The 21,398-nt window shown below is 34.1% G+C and overlaps 1 protein-coding gene across 4 annotated transcripts; it reads right to left on the bottom strand.

The window, feature by feature from the left end:
- Window positions 1-1,688: 1,688 nt before the first annotated feature.
- Window positions 1,689-11,243, bottom strand: LOC132600680 (uncharacterized). Of its 4 annotated transcripts, XM_060314003.1 has the most exons (9): window positions 10,798-11,243; window positions 7,703-7,759; window positions 6,679-6,735; window positions 5,294-5,407; window positions 5,032-5,190; window positions 3,427-3,588; window positions 3,220-3,336; window positions 2,988-3,089; window positions 1,689-2,826 (listed from the first exon to the last, which is right to left on the bottom strand). In XM_060314003.1, the coding sequence occupies exons 1-9, from the start codon at window positions 11,098-11,100 to the stop codon at window positions 2,407-2,409; spliced, it is 1,491 nt and encodes a 496-aa protein (XP_060169986.1). In that variant the 5' UTR covers window positions 11,101-11,243; the 3' UTR covers window positions 1,689-2,406. The 4 variants fall into 4 exon arrangements, with proteins under 4 accessions (XP_060169986.1, XP_060169983.1, XP_060169984.1 ...); XM_060314000.1 differs by lacking the exon at window positions 7,703-7,759 and having other exon boundaries at window positions 10,777-11,242; XM_060314001.1 differs by lacking the exon at window positions 7,703-7,759 and having other exon boundaries at window positions 6,679-6,732; window positions 10,777-11,242.
- Window positions 11,244-21,398: the final 10,155 nt, after the last annotated feature.

Here is a 21,398-nt window from a genome sequence, read left to right as displayed (position 1 = left end):
TAATTTGCACTTCTCATTCCTTTATCATGTATTCTTATAGAGAGTTGTAAGCATGATTTTGTTGTTTAGCTATTAACGGCTAAGATTGGAAATTATATCAATGATAGTAAGTGAAGATGTCATTTTACAATTAGCTCTATCAAATAATTTTACATCTTTTCAATGAAAAAAAAATACTAAATGATAAATTCCTCAACTATTAAAAGAATTCTCAATGAAATTGAAGATTGAAAATTCCGTTCTATTTTGAATTCCCTCTCCTTTTTTGACGATATAATGTTTTGAATTTATAGGAAAATGTTTTAAAAGAAATGAGCAATTTTTTTTAGATTTTATGAAGTTTTACTATAGTTTCAATGATTTTGAGGATGAAATTTTTTTACTTTACAGTGGAGTTGTTGGTTATAGAGAATGTGATGTTCCTGTGAAAGAAGAAGAAGAAGAAGAAGAAGAAGAAGAAGAAGAAGAAGAAGGAGGAGGAGGAGAAGAAGGAGGAAAGTTAAATACTCTTTCTTAAAATTAATGGTTGAGGAAGCAAGCAAGAAAGAATAAGAGAAAAGAACAGGGGAAAGAAAGGTAAAAGGAAGGAAGAATGATGAGGCAAAATTAATCTAAGACATTTTGTTTGTGTTTTCCTCTCGTTTCCATAATACTTTTTAGTAGACGTTGTTGATGCATTTTTCTTTTCGAAGATTTAAAAAAAGGGAAAAATTAGAATGTAACTATTAAAAGGTAGAGAAGACAAGTTAAATAGATACGAAATACATTTTTTTTGCGCGGATTGTCCTTCCTCTAGGGCGGTCTTTAATTTTTACTACTCAAATTGGTTGTCTTTTATTTTTGCCCTCCGCCTAATACTCCGAGGTTCTGGGTTCGAATGCTAGCTCAGTAAATAAAAGAAAGGATTTCGCAAAGCAGAGGTTTAGATTCACAAAGCAAAATTTTGTCTTCATTGCCCTTCACCTAATACTCCGATGTTCTGGGTTCGAACCCCAGCTCAGTAAAAAAAAAAAAATCAAATCGTAAGGCAGAGGTTTGAATTCGCAAAGCAGAATTTTGCCTTCAAAATTTTGCTTGAAAGTAAAATTCTGCATTGTGAATCCAAACTTTATCTTGCGAATTTTTTAAAAATTTTTGACTGAGCGAGAATTCGAACCCTAAACCAAAAGGTTCTAACGAAAAACAAAAATTAAAGACCACTAATTTAATAGGCAAAAATTAAAGACCACCCAAAATAAGGGCATTCCTGCAAATTGCCCTAATAAATATGTCAGATGAATTATTTTACAACTAATATGCATATCCACGTAAAGAGATTAAAGTCCGCAATATAAAATGAACAAAGGAAAACTATATTGCAAAACTATATCTCAACGATGTTCCACCCATATATATTAAATTATATAAGACTCAAGTATTTCTAGAAGATTAAAAATCTATAATTGTCAAAAATTAAAGAAAAAGAATAAACTCAGTGACAATCATAAATGCTTCAAAACTTGAAATCTAATCCATTTGAATTTGAGGACTAAAGAGAAGAGGGAATAACACTCGGTGACAATAATAAAATGCTTCGGAACATAAAATCTAATCTATTTGAATTTAAAGACTAAAAAAAGAATAATTTTTTTTTTATTATTATTCGAATATTAAAAAAATATTTCATAAATCGAAAAACAGTTGTATAATCGAGCGAAGCACGAACCAATTCACTAGTTAATCAAATAAAAAAAGATCTATCATTACACATAAAGCTACCTTGCGGTTGAGCAACCCTATGGCAGATTCATACATGGCGTCAAGGCCTCAACATTACAACATAAGCTATAGTGCTATATCTCATCGACATATTTGTTAGTTAAATCATAAAACCTAGAATTTGAAATCGGAGAGAAGATTTTGGAAGTTGCAAATCAAAATAACAACAATTTTGCCTCCTCAATGAATGGCCACAGCTTGCAAGTCGGGATCTACAGCACAGTAATCTGAATGTCTTTTGATGAGAGAGATGCATAGCTTGTTAAACAATTGACAGAACCTAATTTCACCTGCCCCTCAGGCAGGAGAACAATAATGGAATCAAGGGGGAACTCAAAATTATAAAAATAATAATAATAATTAAAAAGAAAAGGAGATGCCCCTGGGTTCCAGCATTGCAAAGGGACAACCTTTCACTATCTAGGCGCCCTTGAAGGAAGGGTCCACAGACTTCTTTCCCCAAGGTCAAGTCATTAGCTCAATTGGCAAAGGTTGAGGGACTTGTGTCTTAGGTCACAAGTTCAAGCCCCGTGCGAAGCGAACTAAGTCCAGTATCCCGAGGTGCGAAGTCGTGTGCGGTTGGCCCAAAGGTTCGGCTCCGGATGGATTTCTCGGTCATCCAAAAAAAGAGGAGATAAAGTGTTACTGTTACCATTCATAATTTCTCCTCCCATCATGACTGTTGTTGCCAAATCGAGAAGCCGAAAACCTATGGTGATGATGATATTTGGCTGATCCATAAGAAGTTGAATCATTAAAGTCAAGCATATTGGACTTTCTAGATGAATAAGAAGAATGATCAACAGCACCAAAGTTGTATATCCTGGCTCTCCTGTTTCCAGGAGTTGAAGGAGATCTCCAACCATTGGATCGAGGGAAGTCTTCAGCATCATCGGTGATCCAACGAGCCCTTTGTTTTGAATTGTAGCCTGACGTATATCCTCCATTTTGTGTGTTCTTTCTTGCCTTGCCAAAATCATGAGGAGCAGACCTGAACTCGTAATGTTCGTTTCTTTCCCTGAACACTTTTTTCTTGGGGGTTGATAATTCCCGATTCCACTTATTGACCTTTAGACATACAATAAATACACAATAAGGTAACATTGCAACAACGAGATTTAGAGTACGAAGCGAGAAATGACCTATAAAGGAAGAGAAAGAGAGAAATGGGAAAAACGAGATGGAAGGATGCAACTAAGCAGCTGTGAATCACAGATATGGTAACTTACTATAGTAGTACATTCTCGTGCAAAATGTCCTCCTTCGCCACACCTATAACAAGAACTAAGATGCCCCGTACCGCTAGTCTCCCCACGAGATCCTGCACATGCCTGCATTGAAAATGTGTAAGTTGAAATTACAGCATCCAATAGATTCCTAAACAAGCACAAAAGAAACACACACTACACTCACAACACATACACACAGAGGAATCATGCCGTTTCATGGCCATTTACTTACCAAACCAGTATGGCCTAGTAGACCACATCTGTAACAGGATATTTCGCTCGGACCACCATCAGGGTAGCTTGCACAGCAAAGATGACCAAAACTCTTACAAATGTAACACTGTATTTCCTGTCAAGGTTAAGAAGAAAACGGGAAAATTAATAATTAAGCACAAAAATACGAATCAAATTAAAGCTATCAAAGTTTCTTCAGCAACACCTTTAGATCATCAGCCGAATAGTTGTTCCAGCATGAAAACATATCATGGCCAGAATCTCCACATTTTAAACATATTTTTGAACTTTCAGATCGTCCTTGGTCTTTTTCAGGGCAATCCTTAGCACGATGACCGCCCTTCTTGCAGATGAAACACTCTTTGCCCTGTTCATAATCAGCAGACTGAGATATATACTCCTAAGACCAAAATTGAAATAGCATTGGAATTTTAAGGTTCACATAGTATATTCATTTCAAAATCCAGGATAAACCTAATTACATTTAGGCGCTCCTCTCCCCGGGCATTCACAATACTAATGTGCAATATACTCTGGTTAGCAAAGAACCTGCCGATGAGGTCCGAACCTACCAGAGAGATTAAACACAGAAGAAAAGTCTGTTCAGTCATGCAACAGATGCACTTCCACGATTCTACAAATTACGATACTATCTAAGTAGAACACAATCATCGTATGCTTCCCTAGTTCTATTGAAGAAATCTTAACCTGCTAAGCAGACAGGAGGAATGGGCAAGTTGATATAAATAGCGTGTGAGCGTGTGAGATAAGGGAGAGGCATTGCTGAACTATGAAAAAATAAAGTTGCTTTGAGGACCATGACAAAAGTTGGAACTTATGATCTAGATGCAATGTTCGGGCAGAAGTGGCAATTTAGTAGTTAGCATTCTAGTTCAGCTTAGTAGGTCTTACCACTTTTTGTGAACCTTAGTTGCCAAGGAGTGGACAGTTGAATGGCTTCGTTGACATTCATCCACATCAGACATCGTTTCAGTTGGAAGTATAACTAATTCTCGCCAAAGATCCAAATTTGAAGTCGACAAACATATACAGACCCTCTATTATCAAAACTTAGAGAAAAGACTATCGCAGGCACTGCTACCCAACACAATCACTTTACTTGTTTTGAGTTGATTTCTATTAGATAAAATTTCAATCAATTTTAAGCTTAAGATTTTGCCGAGTTTTTGAGACATTTCATAGGGTTTCTCGTTTAGTTTGATGTACTATTCAGAAGAGGAGAAACAAGAAATTACTAGTGAAACATGCTATAAACATCAAGATTTATTTTTTAATTAATATTAATCTATAAGGAGTTAGGGCCTGACACTTGGTATAAGTTGGGCATATGCTTGCAAATCACATTCTCCATATTAGTATTGAATCTTAAAGAATCTTCTTAAGCTCAAATAACATACAGCAGGAATGTTCCAAGTTTTAGAACAGCCGTCTATGAACATATCTACCAAAAGTTAATCTATAATATCAATTAGAAGCTAATGAGAAAAACAGGATGGTTCCATGATCGGTGTGAAACATACTTCAGGATGTTTGTTTTTTGTCCAATGATCTACAGCTGCATGCCAGTGCAAAGATCTCACGTGTATACCTAATACTATTGACTTGTTGCTTTTGTTTCTTGCACGGAAGTGCACTTCAAAATTGGCCGTCGCACAATATTAGTCAATCAAAAAATGAAACATATGATCAAACTTTGCATTTAACCAATTCAACAAATTGTGAGGAGATTAGCAAGGTGAAATTAACACAAAGGGGGCATACAAAAATGGCAGCTATTTCAACTACTAACCTTTGTACACTGTTTAGAATTATGATCAAAACTCCCACAAACAAAACATGGTTTTTTGCGTTTGGCTGAAGTACAGTTGACTGTGGTATGACCCTCTTCACCACAATTATAACAGGTTCCCCAACTGCTGTCTGGAGGATCAAAGTATCTGGGCCCCCGCTGAGATCATATAATGAATAATAAAGATATAGACCAGCTAAGCCATTTAAGAGTGTTTGGATTTGTGAAAAAAAAAACAGCTCAAATTATTACATCAACTCACAAGAAGCCTTCGCAGGACAACACCATTCGACATCTCAACAGGATTCTTTTCAGCTGCATCATCAACAACATTCATATCTATATTATCCACGTTTTCTTCTTTCATTCCATCCACCTAAAACAGTCAAGAAAATAAACGCACATATTAGTTATTAAGCTCAAATTTTGTTACTATTAGTAATTCACTTTCCAGACAATTCCAAATTAAATACGAAAAAAGTACAGATTTAACCTTGCAACTCAATGAAGAGGAGGATAATTTTTTAATTATTTTTTTGATAAGGTAAACTTTTGTAGAAGAGGATAATTAAACCGACTTCTGTGTAAATAATTTCTTTCTGAGAAAAGATTAAACTGTCTTAAAAGACTTTCTTCAGGTTTCAAGGCAATGGAGTTACATAAGCTTTATTCACATGTTCCGTGAAATTGACAATTTGACATAATCAGATAACAGACATCATCAGTATACAGTGGAAAGAATGAAGAGGACTGAAATCAGATGGAACAAAAAAGTGTTCCACAACTTATGCTTTGACCTTCTTTGTTAGGACGGAGAAAACCAGAGTTACCATGATTTTCTAAACTCACTGTACTGAGAGCGAAACTGTACAGTAGCATATCAGAATTTTACTAGTAGTAGTTACAAAAAAAATCTTTAAACGACTTCTTTTGAATAGGAAACATCAGGACCAAAGTTCATCTCTGAAGATTAGTGATCCAAACTATATCAGTTTCTGTTACAATTCAGTAACCACTTATGCCTCTAAATCCAACTTGAGTAAGAATTGTTATTCCAATTAGCTTTTCTTGTTAAGTTTAACTATTTTAAGTCTTTATAATTCACTTCAACTTAAAAACTCTGTCCACTTAACACAATTTGACTGGGTAGTGACGGTATTGTAAAAGACAATTGAAGGTTCAAAACATCAAATCAAAGTATGACTAGGATGGTAGGATGAACTTTTGTATAAGTCTGAATAGTATAATGAATTTGAGTTCTTGAAAAGTTGTGCGAAAAACATGTACATAACAACATGAATACTGTCTTAAAGATTATTGGACATCCCAAAATAGAAATGCTGGAATGGACAAAGTATTTTCAGGCATTTCATCCACTCTTTTCCTTTCCTCCAAGCAAATCATCCTGAGACACGATAATTTTAACGCCACTTACGGCACGTACTATCTTCTTTTGTAGTTATTTTGGTTTTCTATTAGCAGCTTTAACTATACCCTCAGGTCTATTTATTGGATTGAGCAAGATACAACTTATTTAAACTGAACATTTAAATTGAAATTGGTGATACAATAAGCAAAAACACAGTAGTGAATATAGAACATGCAAAAACGCCAAACAGCAAAATGTGGAGAAGCAATTCAGATTACCAGAGACATCTCACTACAGAAGCTCTCGAAACCCTTATCTATTCCGCTTGACACCTGCTGAATAACAAAATTAAAAAGAAAATTTCACATAAATCAATCAACCTCAAATCAGAACAATTGGTTTAGCTAATAAATACTGCATAAAAATTCACCAATATAATCAAAGCTACGTCTCCTCTCCACCCTCGAACACACACCTCATCTTCACCCCCACTCCTACCCCCACCACCCAATCCAACAACCCACCTACCCCCCCCCCCCCCACAAAAACTCCCACCCCCAAAAAAATTGACCAATATAATCTAGCTATGTCTCCTCCCCACCACCGCAACGCCCCCCCCCCCCCCCCCAAACACTCGTCCAAAAACTTCTCCAATTTTCAGACAAAATTCAACCACTTACAAGGTCATCTTGTGTCTCAATATTCTTTTCCTTCTTCTCCTTCTTTTTTGCTATTTTTACTGTACCCCCTTCAAATCTGTAACAAATACAGCTTCAGCATTTTACTGGAGCACCAGCACCCACGAGGCAAAGCTTTCTCAACAATTTTCAAGCTGAGATCTTCATTAGCTTCAACATCATCTTCCTCTGTTATAATTCGCACTCTTTTTGATTTATATTAAATGAGACAGAGACACTCATACAGTTCCTAGAGTCTATAGTTTTCGAGGTGATTTTTGTGTAGCTTATATTTAGATTCCATCCCTTGTAACTATGGCCTTCACAGGCTCTTTTGATTTCAATACAAACCTGTTCCCATTTCAAAAAAAGAATTTATTTTACCTTTACTGATTCTTCTAGCTCCACCACCCAACCCCCAACCCCACACTCCACCCACCCCAACCCCCACTTCACCCAAACCCAAAACACTTCACCAATTTTCCGACAAAATCCAGCCATTAACTGGGACTTTTTCTCTTTTTTGCTTTTATTTGGTTTATCTAATAAATATGCACAAAAAATTCAGAACAAAGCAAAAAGCAAAAACTTCACCAATTTTCAGACAAAATACAACCCCACTTACAGGGTCTTCTTGGGTCTCAACATTCTTTACCTTTTTCTTCTTCTTCTTTTTCTCTTTCTTACTACTTTTACTTTCCCCCTTCAAATCTGTAACAATTACAGCTTCACCATTTTTATTGGAACGACCACGAAGCAAAGCTTTCTCAAAAATCTTCAAACTCAGATCTTCATTAGCTTCAACATCATCATCATCATCATCATCATCATCTTCTTCTTCTCTTTTCTTAATTCGCAATCTCTTAGTTTTCTTAATGTTTTTTACCTTTGCTAATTCTTCTAGCTCAATAATATCTGATTTTCCTGATTTCTTTTCTCGTTACCCATTGTATAGTGAAATTCCTATCGATTTGAGTAGGGCAACCAAGTTCGACAAGTGGCATTTCACATGGATTGTCGCCTCCCCACCACCCAACCCCCACCAAACCAACTCACCCACCCCCTACTACCAACCCACCACCCCTATCCACCCAACCTCCACCAAACCCACCCCCCAAAAAAAACAGGAAAAACTTCACCAATTTTCAGACAAAAAGTTCCTTATGCAAATGTAAACTGAAAATATGCCTATGTAGGTGTAATATATCATGTTGGGTAGCATATTTTTGTAACAATCCAGCTAAATACTGCACAAAAATTCACCAATGTAATCTAGCTATGTGAAGAACAAAACAAAAAGTTAAAAAAAAAAAAAAAAATCCCAACACTCTTTTCCTTTTTCTTCTTTTTCTCTTTTTGGCTATTTTTACTTTCCCCCTTCAAATCTGTAAAGATTACAGCTTCAACATTCTTTTTCAAGCTATTTTTATTGTTACACCTACGAAGCAAAGCTTTTTCAACAATCTTCAAGCTCAAATCTTCATTATAGCTTCAACATCATCATCTTCCCTTTTTTTTCTTAATTCTCACTTATTTAGATTTCTTTTTTTTTTTTTAACCTCTGCTAATTCTTCTAACTCGATAATATATGATTTTCCTGATTTATTTTCCTGATTTTCCTGTTTACCAATTTTATAGTGAAATTCCTATCGATTTGAGTAGGGCAAACAAGTTCCACAAGTGACATTCCACATTGATTTTCGCCTCCCCACCACCCAACCCTCCCCCCCAACCCACCAAACCCACCCACCCCCACCAAACCCACCCAGTCCCCACCAAGCCCACCCCTACAACCACCACCCAACCCCTACCAAACCCACCCCACTCCCCCTACCCACCCCCACACCACACCCCTGCCCACCCCACCCCCAAAAACTTCACCAATTATCAGAAGGAAAAAAAAAGTTCCTTATTCGAATGTAAACTGAATATATGCCTATGCAGGTGTAATATATTATGTACTGCAAAAAAATTCACCAATGTAATCTAGCTATATGACGAACAAAACAAACAAAGAAACGAAAAATTCACCAATTTTCAAACAAAAATAAACAACTTACGGGGTCTTCTTGGTTCTCAATAATCTTTTTCTTTTTCTTCTTTTTCTTTTTCTCCTTAAAATCTGAAACAATTACAGCTTCACCATTTTTATTGTTACACCTACGAAGCAAAGCTTTTTCAACAATTTTCAAGCTCAAATCTTCATTAGCTTCAACGCCATCATCATCTTCTTCTTCTTCTCTTTTCTTAATTCGCACTTTTTTAGATTTCTTAAATTTTTTTTACTTCTGCTAATTCTTCTAACTCAATAATATCTGATTTTGCTGATTTCACAGTGAAATTCCTATCGATTTGAGTAGGGCAAACAAGTTCCACAAGTGGCATTCCACATTGATCGTCTCCTGCCTACCACCGAAACCCACCCACCCTACCATCACCACCCCCTCCCGCCCAACCCCACCCCACCTCCCCACCCACCCCCGCTGCCCACACCACCCCGCCCTCACACCACACTCTCCCCAGCCCCCCCCCCCACCCAAAAACTTCACCAATTTTCAGACAAATATTCAGCTACTTCCATGGTCTTTTTCTCTTTTTTTTTTTTTTGCTATTTTTGGTTTATATCTTATAAATACTGCCTAACAATTCAGAACAAAGCAAAAAAAAAAAAAAAAAAAAGGACAAAAACTTCACCAATTTTCAGACAAAATTCAACCACTTAAAGTGTCTTCTTGGGTTTATCTAATTATCTACCTATCTCAATAACAAAACAAAAAGTTAAAAAAGAAATACTTCACCAATTTTCAAACAAAAATTAACAACTTACAAGTCTCTCAATATTCTTCTCCTTTTTTTTTTCTTCTTTTTCTCCTTCAAATCTGTAACAATTTCACCTCCACCATTTTTATTGTTACACCTAAGAAGCAAAGCTTTTTCAACAATTTTCAAGTTCAAATATTCATTAGCTTCAACATCACCATCATCTTCTTCTTCTCTTTTCTTAATTCGCATTCTCTTAGATTTCTTAATTTTTTTTACCTCTGCTAATTCTTCTAGCTCAATAATATCTGATTTCGCTGATTTCTTTTCTCGTTTACCCATTTTACAGTGAAATTCCTATCGATTTGAGTAGGGCAAACAAGTTCCACAAGCGGCATTCCACCTTGACTATCGCCTCCCCACCACCAAACCCACCCACCCACCCCAACCTACCCACCACCATCCCACTCCCACCCACCCACCCCAACCTACCCACCCCACCCCACACCCAGAAACTTCACCAATTTTCAGACAAAAAGAAGTTCCACAAGCGGCATTTCACCTTGATTATCGCCTCCCCACCACCAAACCCACCCACCCACCCCAACCTACCCACCACCATCCCACTCCCACCCACCTCAACCCACCCACCCACCCTACCGCCGCCACCCCAACCTACCCACCACCATCCCACTCCCACCCACCCCAACCACCCCCCCCCTCCCATCACTCCCAGTCCCACCCCACACCCAGAAACTTCACCAATTTTCAGACAAAAAGAAGTTCCTTATGCAAAACTGAAAATATGCCTATTGTAGGCGTAAATATATCATGTTGGGTAGTATATTTTTGTAACAATCCAGCTAACTACTGCATAAAAATTCACCAATGTAATCTACCTATGTGAAGAACAATACAAAAAGTAAAAAAAAAACTTACAGGGTCTTCTTGGTTCTCAACACTCTTTTCCTTCTTCTTCTTCCTCTTTTCCTTTTTCTCTTTTTTACTTTCCCCCTTCAAATCTGTAATAATTACAACTTCACCATTCTTTTTCAAGCTATTTTTATTGTTACACCCACGAAGCAAAGCTTTTTCAACAATTTTCAAGCTCAAATCTTCATTAGCTTCAACATCATCATCATCATCTTCTTCTTCTTTTTTCTTAATTCGCATTCTCTTAGATTTCTTAATTTTTTTTACCTCTGCTAATTCTTCTAACTCAATAATATCTGATTTTGCTGATTTCTTTTCTCGTTTGCCCATTTTTTGCGGTGAAATTGTAATTGATTTGAGTAGGGTTTTAGAGGCGGAGAAGTGAAACCCTAATTTTTCAAAATCCCCAATTTAATGGGGCTTCGAATTTTGAGTGGGCTTTTGGAGTTACATTGGAGTTTTGGGCTAAGTTTGTAGCGGGGCGAGTGCATATATAGCCACTTCGAGGCATAACCAAAATTTATTATTCCCTCTGTCTCAATTTATATGAGTCTGTCTGACTCGGTACGTAATCTAAGAAATAAAAGGAAGACCTTTGAATTCTGTAGTCTAAAACAAGCTAAAGAAAATTTTGTAGCTATACAATATTTTATTAAGGGTAAAATGAAAATTTTAGAGTTAAATCGTCGCTGAATATAAAAAGGTGTAATTGTTTTTTTGGACTGACTAAATGGAAAGAGCGTCATATGAATTGGGATGCCGGGAGTATGTTTTGTAAGTCTAGATGCTTGAGAATAAATTTTATAGTCCTCAAAAGTTTTAAAAACCTCAAATATGCGGGTCTGAAACTTGGTAATTTCATACATTTTTCTTTGAGTTTCATACATTTATACCAAATTTCGTACCTAGATTTTAGATGACAGATCTATTCTATTCCAATTTTTTAAAAGTCTCTTTGGCGAATAGATAATTATTTTGATTTCAATATATGATTCATAAATCCATATAAAATTTAAATTACTTGATGTGGGAGAAATGTTGATTAAAATAATAACAATCTTTTTTAAAAGTTGTCCAATGTAAATTTGTTATGTTTCTTTTGTTACTTATTTTTGAAGAGTCTCTCTTATTGATATTGACCACAAATTTTGTGTAACTTATGAAAGATTTTAAAAATCATAAGTACTTAATAAAAATTCAAATATACCAAAAAGAAGAAAAGAAATATAACAACACATTCCTCTGTAAAAAAAAATAAAACTCCCTCTGTCCCATATTAATTGTTTGTTTCGCTTTTCGAAAGTCAAGTTAACTAATTTTGTGAGCTAAATTGAATTAGATCAATTCAATATTTTAAAGTTACAATCTATATATTAAAAAACTATACGAAAAGTACTACAAGTTACATTTCTTCTCATGTTAATATGGTGAAAAACATAACTCAAAATGTTGGTCAAAAGAAAAGTGCACAAGTTTTATGGGACGGAGAGAGTATTAAGGAGCCGCTTGGACGGGATTTGAAATCATGATTCGGAACCATGAGATGAAGTTATGTTTGGACATGCAATTTGGATTTTTTAAGTTGTATTTTTTCTTATAGACATAAAAGCCCCACAAATTGTGAAAACCATCAAAACTTTTCCAATTCATATACATGTTATGGAATAGAAAAAAACGAGAGAGAAAATTGAAGAGAGAACAAACTATAATTCTTTGTATTGATTCTTGAATTGTTTCTTGCATTGAAAAATATAAGACTACATCTCTATTTATAGAGAAGAAAAGAGAAAAAAATAAAAAGAAAATTTACTATTTCCTTATAGATAATAAACTAAAACGAAACTAAATGTTCTAGAATATTCCTAGCCAAAAAGGAAGTAAATATTTCTACCACTATTTAAATCATGACGCAGAAGGAAAGTAAAGTTTTTAACATCCCCCTCAAATTCAAGTTGGTGTATCCATTTTGAATTTGAAGACCTGATTGTTCTAGAAAAACGCACTCTTCCCTGCTTCTGTTGCGGTAATCTAAAATAGTTGATCCTCCTCATCTTCTGGTTCTACCAGTAATGCTTGTGAATTGTCTAGGGTGTCTTTGAACTTGCACACTTTTGTAACATGACCAGCTTCTTTGCAATTTCCACATATTGCATCTGATCTGTTGACACCCAATTTTGTCCCTCCTTTATTTCAATTTATTTCCTGGAGCTTCTAATTTATTGACGAGCTAAACACTTTATTTTCACTATTTTATTGCTACTACTATTAATATCGATACTTTCATTTTTCACTATTTTACTATCAACATTACTAGCATTACTTTGTCACAAATCTCAAAAGGGTTCGTCATCATTTTATTTCGGATTTTTGTACTCGTTAAAATAATTATAATTTATCAAGTCCTTTATTTTCTACATATTAATCACTAATTATCATAGTATGTGTTGTACTAGTTATTAAAATTAGAAGCCCAAAAAAATAATTAAATAGAGGAGGAAGGATCAATAATTTCAGCCAAATAAATGGCCCAATTAATCAGCCCACTATTCATTCAACATCAGCAGCCCATACTCTAAACTCACCAGCCCACATTTTAAATGACCCAGCCCACTACCCGAATTTACCCGACCCGACCCGCCTTTTCATTTCACAAAAGGGTTTCCTTCATTTTTTTATCCACCAACGCCGCCTCCCCCGCTCCCTTCTCTCTCTTTTCTCCCTCTTTCATCGTATCTCTCTCTCCCGCTCCTCTTTTCCCCCACTTCTTTCTGTCCCCCACGCCGCTCCCTTCCACCTCCTTCTGTCCCCCACGCTCCTCTCTCTCTTCTTCACACGAAAACCCTAGTCCACCCTATAAATAATCCTGTCTTGAGTCGTTTGAGGGAGGTTCTGAAATGGCAAGAATCCCCTTACAAAACCGAGTTCTTGAACCCCAAAAATTCCCTATTTTGTAGTTTTTTTTCGAGTCGCAAAAATCCCCTGAAAAATTAAAGTTCTGAAATAAGTTTTTTTGAAATCCCGAAAATCTCTAAAATATAAGTCTTTTAGTCGCCTGTAATTCCCTAAAATACGAGTTCTATTGGCAGTTTTAATATTGTTTGTTATCAATTAAAAATACTAAATCAATTCTTCGTTTGCCTTGGTGTTGTTGCGAATCCGAGCATCGCAAGTTCGGATTTGATAGTGTTCGAGTAGATATCGAAACCTTCGCCCTACTTCGCTGCACCCAAAGAAGCTTAAGTCTATGTTGAATGATTGCTGGTCCCTTATGTTACCATGACTATAGTGTAAAGTGAGTTACAAGTGTGAGTTTGCAGTTGATGGGAGTTCCAAATGCTGTTAGATGTGTCCAAAATGTATGTCCTTGAATCATGACAGTCCTTTTGCTAGTTCTGTAATTTCAATTACATGTGACTTGTTTCCTATATGTTAGAATGGGGCTGGAAACATCTCTAAATGCTCTCTGAATCTTGCTTGATTTCTACTCCTTGTTGACAATGGTCTGATCCTGAATATGCATATAGTTGTGTCCTTCCATGTATGATCCTGTCTCCTTGCATTTTAGCTTGCCTGCTCATGCTTATTTGCCTATTTATACAATACTTCATCTGAAATAATTCTTCACATGCATTCAGTCATTACATAGTACTTTACCAAGACCTCTGTGTGACTCTGTTTTGGGCTGTGCAGTATGTGCTATAAATCTTGCTAATTGGTCCAGAATTCTGGGTCTTAGAATGTAGATGGAGGTTTTTAGATTTTGTTTTCTTCCGATTGCAAAACATGGTATCTATGAACTTCATTGGATAATCTGAGGAACTTGCACATGTTGGGGGTCTTATTTTGGTTGAAATATGATCGAAATATACCATGCAACACTTATGTAAATCTGTCTGTTCTTTTATTGGAAACTACCTTAAATCAATTGTGTGTAATGCATGTCTGTATCATTTGTTCAAAAGGGGATTTCAAGGTCTGGTAATCTGCTCATTTGTATTCTGCCTATGTACTGCTTTCTAATTTTTAGTGGTCATGTACTGCTTTCTGCCTATGTATTGCTTTCTGATTTGTCTCATTTTAGTGGTCAAGATGTCTAGATGTTCATGTTTTAATTTGGTTCTAGTTTCCAGCTAACAGAATCTGTCTGTTTATGTCCTGATTCCGTTCAGTTATTTTCAGTCTTTATTAGTATTTATGTGTTCACGTGAGTTTATACAATGATGAATAGGTAAATTAATAATGATATATGATGTGTTAAATGATAGAACTAGATGCTACGTAAGTTTACATGCCTGTTTTGCTGAGATGCAAACTGTGTCTACTAAAGGTATACCAAATATACCAGGTGCGTACAGAGCTCTGTATACCCGTGGTATATATGAATTGTATATCCAGCGTATATATGGTATATCTTTCGATTATAATCATAATGCTCCTACCCTTGTCTAGTTTAGTCATATCATGTCGTGCTTATTCTCCTGTTATTAATTTAGTTTGTCCTATAATTTTGATATTGGATTTTATGTTCGTTTGCTTGATTGGTTTGTCCTATTTCAGTGGAAAGTATGTTTTTTACTACTTCTGTGGCAGCAGGCCTAATTGTTAGCCATGCCTGGGATTCCGATATTGACCTTCTATACATCCTTATGAATGTATATACATAAGATATACCAAAATATATACAGTATATATACAATCTATTGATTTGTTTTGAGTTATATTTTACATGTTTTAACCTCATTCGTCGATTAGATATTAATCCTTTTCCTTTCGTTTTTATGCATGACTATCATATACGAGTCTGACGGACTCGTTCTTCTTCCACATTCGGTGTTGGGCTAAAAGGCCAACGAAATCTTTTCCGTGTCCATCCCATCCGCAGCAGTGTATAAAATCTCTGTTGGGCCGAGGCCCAACAACAGCAAACAGATCGCAGCAGCTTTAAAATGGGTTGAGCCCATGCCCGATTGCAGCAGCTCTTTTTTTCAAAAAATGGGCTGAGCCCATTTAAATTATCTATTCCTCTATTTATTTTGTGCATTTAATTTGTATTATGCACCTAACTCTTTGTTGTTTTGTTTTCTTAGTTTAGATAAATCCTAATGAATTAGTAGGTTTAGTTTTAGTAATGAGTAGTTAGTTTAAGGAAGACTAACAATTAATTCCATAAGTTTTATTCTCTTCTTTCCATGTTTTATTTTATTTGGAATAATTGATTTGCAAAATGGCATGACTATATATTTTAAGTAAAAGGGAATCATATTTTTATCATAAACTTTTCAAAACGTCACTAATACGCAAGTATAAACTCAAGTATATTTTATAAATAACTCTTCAAGTTTGAATCAATCACGCATATTTTTAGCTAAGCATAATTAATAAGAAATAATAAAAGGAAAAAAGAAAACTCACTTCCTTTGAATCCTATTTATAAGCTTATATTTTTCTACATTGCTATATTCATATAACATAATTCATCCAAAATGCAAAATTGCTAAATCTCTTCTCAAAAACTATTATTTATGGGCAAATTATCATAGTTCCTACAAGTCTTATCTTGAATAGCATTTACTATATTTTCGTATAAGGTCTTAGCAACATTTTTAGCTTTATTTTAAATAACATTTAAAATCTTCTTTTATGCGAGCTATTATATTTTCTACAAGTATTATTTAAAATAGCATTATTATTGCTTTCATTTAAAGTCTAAGCAACATTTACAAGTCTTATTTAAAGTAGCGTTTAAAGTCCTCTTTTGTAAAAATTATTACATTTTCCGTAAATCTTAACTAACATTACTTTCCTTTAAAACCTCAACAATACTTGTAAGCCATTTCTAAAATTTAAGCACTATATTAATTAACCTAAGTTTGGCCGGATAACCGTAGTTAACGGATTCTAAAGGATGTCTAACCACTTCCCTTTAGGATAATATAGAACCCTTACCTAGAATCACACTGATTAAGCAGACTATTAACGAAGGTTTAGTTAGCTTTACCTTAGTTAATAAATTCGGTGTCCTAATTTACCGTTAAATTAATTAGGTGGCGACTCCTTAAAATAAGCAAGATAGGAATCTCCAATATGTTGTACTCCTACTTTAACCCGTTTAAAATGGGGTATAACATGATCTCCACCAACAAAAAATTTCTAAGTGTGTTTTCTTTTTACAATATTTGCAAGGAGGATAATTGACTTTTCCTTTTTGGTGTTTTGCATAAAAAAATACCTTCAACAACTTTATCTTGTCTGAAAGCTTTCTTTGCTCCTGTGCTTGAACAGCACTTATTAATTCTGCAATAGAGATAGTAGAGGGATCTTTAGACTCTTCTAGAGCGGAGATTTTAGACTCAAAGCTCTCGGGAATAGTCACAGGGATTTTTTCAACTATTCTGTTATCCTTGAAATTCTCGCCAAGCAAATTGATTCTATTGAAAATCAAAGAAATTCTGTCAGAATATTGAGTGATTGTCTCGCTCTTTTGCATTCTAAGAGATCCAAAATCTCTTTTCAAATTCAAAATTTGATTTTGTTAGCCTCGTTCACTTCCTTGATATTCCTTTTTAAGTTTTTCCTAAGCTTCTTTGTTGTTTCACATGCAATAATTTTAGAAAAAAATGAATCAGCAACATAATTTTGAATCATAATTTTAGCTTTGTACTTTTTGGTTTTCTCTTCTGAGTGAGCTCTGATTTGGGCAGGAGTAGAATTTTCGGGGAGTGGACGGGTTTATCTTCCTTTACAACTTCTCACAAATCATAAGCTTCAAGATAAGACTTCATCTTAACTGACTAAATTTGATAGTTCCAATGAAGGTTTGTGGGGCATTGAAAGAGAGATTATTCGTAACACCTCAAAATTTTTAAACTAACATTTGAATTTTCGATTGACCATATCTTGATAGTAAGAGTATATTTTCCTTCATACTTCCTAAACGTGAATGTGACGATATTGGAACTTGTTTGAAGTGTTATGGTGTAGTTATGTAAACTACTCCTACTATTATTATCTTAAGTAAATTAAGAAATGGAATAGATATTTAATATTTTGGGCACCAACTTTTTTATATTTATCCAAAGTATTATATAATACTTTTGTGACACACCTTTTCCCAAAGCACCTCTTATTTTCATTCCTTCATGCCAAAGATAACTTCAATCCTCTCTCCTTCTTATCATCATAAATATTGCACCAAAACCTTCAGGTTCTTCAACTAAATCAACTATCAAGAATTGTTCTTGTTGAATCGCAAGCTGCTACTCTCTTTTGTGGTAAATTATTTTTAAAAAATGTCGCACTTTTAAGCCTTTTTCGCATGGGCCTAATTTCGCTACTAAATTATTGTGAATATCTTTTTATATAAATTTCTTCTGAACGTTGTAAGTAAGAATAAATTTGCTTTTGTTTCGTAAGTGGCATCATCCCAAAAGGGGGTGCTACAAGTTTTGGTATCAGAGTATCAATTTAGAGCCCGTTTGGATTGGCTTATAAGTTGCTTATAAGTTATTTTCATTTTTTTTGAGTGTTTGGTTGGCTAGCTTAAAGTCATTTTGTGCTTAAAATAAGCTCAAAAAATAATTGGGCCATTTGACTTAGCTTATCTAAAGCAGCTTAAAAGCTAAAAACAACTTATAAGCCAAAAAAAATAAGTTAGATTACTCCAACTTATTTTTTTTAGCTTATAAGCTGCAAACAGCTTATAGGCATAAGCCCATCCAAACAGGCTCTTAATAAGGTAGCACCATTTTTGGATAATCAAAATGTTGGCTTCCTAATGAAATTATATATCCGTTCAGCACCACTGCAGGTGCATTTTCTTGAGGTGTGATACTTACGAGACTTGATTTTGATGTGCTTGTCGGAAATCTTTTAGGTCACCAGGTTGTTGTTAGCCGAGTTTATAACGATTATCCTTTCATGATTCAAAATCTATTTTTCTCTTAAGGGGTAGAGAGTTATAACACCCCGAAATTTTTAAACTAACATTTGATTTTTCAATTGACCATATCTTGATAGTAAGGATATATTTTACTTCGCACTTCCTAAATGTGAATTTGATGACACTTGGAACTTATTTGAAGTGTTATGGCGTAATTATGTAAACTACTCCTACTATAATTATCTCAAGTAAATTAAGAAATGGAATAGATATTTAGTATTTTGGGCAGCCACTTTTTCGTATTTATCCAAAGTATTATATAATACTTTTGTGACACACCTTTTCCCAAAGCACCTCTTATTTTCATTCCTTCATGCCAAAGAAAACCCCAATCCTTTCTCCTTCTTATCATCCGAAATATTACACCAAAACCTTCAGGTTCTTCAACTAAATCAACCATAAAGTATTGTTCTTGTTGAATTGCAAGCTACTCCTCTCTTTTGTGTTAAGTTATAAAAAAAAATGTCGCACTTTTAAACCTTTTTCGCATGGGCCTATTTCCGCTACTAAATTATTGTGAATATCTTTTTACATAAATTTCTTCTGACCGCTGTAAGTATGAAATTTGCTTTTGTTTCGTAAGTGACATCATCCCAAAAGGGTGCTACATTATTGCTTGCCATGATTTGAAATACAATTAAAAATAGTATGGGTTACAAAATTAGTTAAAACTGATTTAAAGTAGCCCTGCATTAAAAATAAAAGTAAGGATTAAAGTTAGTTTAAAGTAGCCCTGCGTTAAAAATAAATGCAAGGATTAAAATTTGGTTGAAAATGAGTTAAAAGTGGTTGATAGTAATTCTTCTTCTTCAATGAAATCACAGATCCATTGAGAATCTGGCTCTGATACCACTGTTATGGAATATAAAAAAAAAAAAAATTGAAGAGAGAATAAACTATAACTCTTTGTATTAATTCTTGAATTGTTTCTTGCATTATTATATATAAGAGGGAATGGCAAGATTCTCACAGGGGTAGTATCAAAATTTTGGCATTTTGATGTAAAGCTGCGACACGTGGCTGCTGCAGCATACTCCTACTTTTGCCCTCGTGGAAAGACCTTTGACTCTTTGGTGATATCATGCCCACGTGGTTGTTCCTGTTGCCTGTTGCCTATTGGCCTTATTCCCATTTTTTCCTTTTTTTTTTTACCTCATTCCCTTTCTTTAAGTCCATTGTACATGGGCTTTGGTATTGACATACGAAGTAGTAATTTTTGTGAACTTTTTCGTGCCCCTTGTACCTCTGGTATTTTCAGTTTCAACTTTTATATTTAATTTAAAAAATTACTTTTTTACATAATTAAAAAGATATTAATTTCTTTTTTAAATATCCTTATTTAAATAAGTAAATGCTTACCTAACCTAGAAATCATATTAAACTAGTAATATTTAATTAAGGATAATTTAGTGAAAAAGCTTCTTACTTTTTAAGAGTAAGTAATTCTTTAAAGGGTGTGTCTGAGCTAAAAACATCAGATAATATGAATCGCATGGAGTATTAGATTACTCTTTCTATTTATCATTATACATTTTAGTAAAATTTAGATATCCTTGGAGCTACATTTTCATTTTCAACTGGATCATTTAGTAGATCTTACATTCTTACTAATTACTTTCACTTCATTTTAATTTATGTGACACTTTTCATTTTTCAAGAGTCAATTTGACTAAATTGAGAATTTAAATTAAATTATATCGACTTAATATTTTAAATTAAAATTTAGATATTAAAAACTATATAGAAGTACTATAAATTACAATTTTAACTAAAAAATAATATTTAAAACATAAGTTGTGTGTATGAAGAACTAAATTGACTCTTGAAGTTCATTTAATGAATTTATATTTTCTGATTTCGTCTAAAACAAAGCTTAAAGCACCACATTAAACTAGAATAAACTCTTGCCGCATGAAATATCATGAGTAAAACTAAAGCTTAATATGTATAAAACTAAAGCTTAATATGTATCAAGAAAATCTATTTCTATTCATGAATAACGAAATTATATGCTCATAAATTTATAAAAATGCCAGTATTTTTCATTAGCAGTGATCTGTAATTATTTCAAATAATTTAAATAATGTTACTTAAAGTTGCTTGTCTCCGTTTGATATTTAATAATTCTCTTGTCAAATGTTTTTCCTTATAAATAATTTTTTTGTTTAAAATTTATCTAATTAGGTGACTAAGACACTTTATTAATAATTGTGAAAACTTATTAATAGTACACGTTTAATGCGCCACTGAATTATATTAATTATGCGATAAGAAAATTGATAAGAATTATACTTCTTTAATTAAAAAATTATTATTTTTATATTTAGAATAAGCCTGGGCCTTATATAATTGGTTGAAAAATAAAAGACTACATCTCTATATATAGAGAGGTAAAGAGAATAAAATAAAATAAAAGAAAATATACTATATCCTTATAGATACTAAACTAAAAGGAAACTAAATATTCTATAATTAATGTAGTAACTAGACTTAGAAATAAACTAAATGTTCTAGAATATTCCCTTTTTTTAAAGCAATTCCACTAGGTTTTTAAGGGCCTAGGGTTGTTTTATTAATTTTTCCACAGGCAAACACAAAAGAATCTTTACATCTGAAGCCAAATTGGCTAATAAAATGCAAAAAAATAAACTAATGATCATCCTTGGTCTAACATGCTCCAGGATGATGC

The sequence above is a fragment of the Lycium barbarum genome, chromosome 6 (genome assembly GCF_019175385.1).
Source record: "Lycium barbarum isolate Lr01 chromosome 6, ASM1917538v2, whole genome shotgun sequence".
NCBI classification, from domain to species: domain Eukaryota; kingdom Viridiplantae; phylum Streptophyta; class Magnoliopsida; order Solanales; family Solanaceae; genus Lycium; species Lycium barbarum.
The sequence above is the reverse complement of the archived record's forward strand: the minus strand, read 5'-3'. Positions and strand labels throughout refer to the sequence as shown.

Excerpts from the sequence above, each read along its gene's own strand:
- LOC132600680 (XM_060314003.1), bottom strand. The coding sequence starts at position 11,100 with ATGGGCAAACGAGAAAAGAAATCAGCAAAATCAGATATTATTGAGTTA. Across the intron at positions 7,760-10,797 it reads AGAAGAAGAAGGAAAAGAGT|AAAGAGAAAAAGAAGAAGAA; the intron begins GTTGAGAACCAA and ends AAAAGTAGTAAG. Across the intron at positions 3,337-3,426 it reads ATTCGGCTGATGATCTAAAG|GAAATACAGTGTTACATTTG; the intron begins GTGTTGCTGAAG and ends TAACCTTGACAG.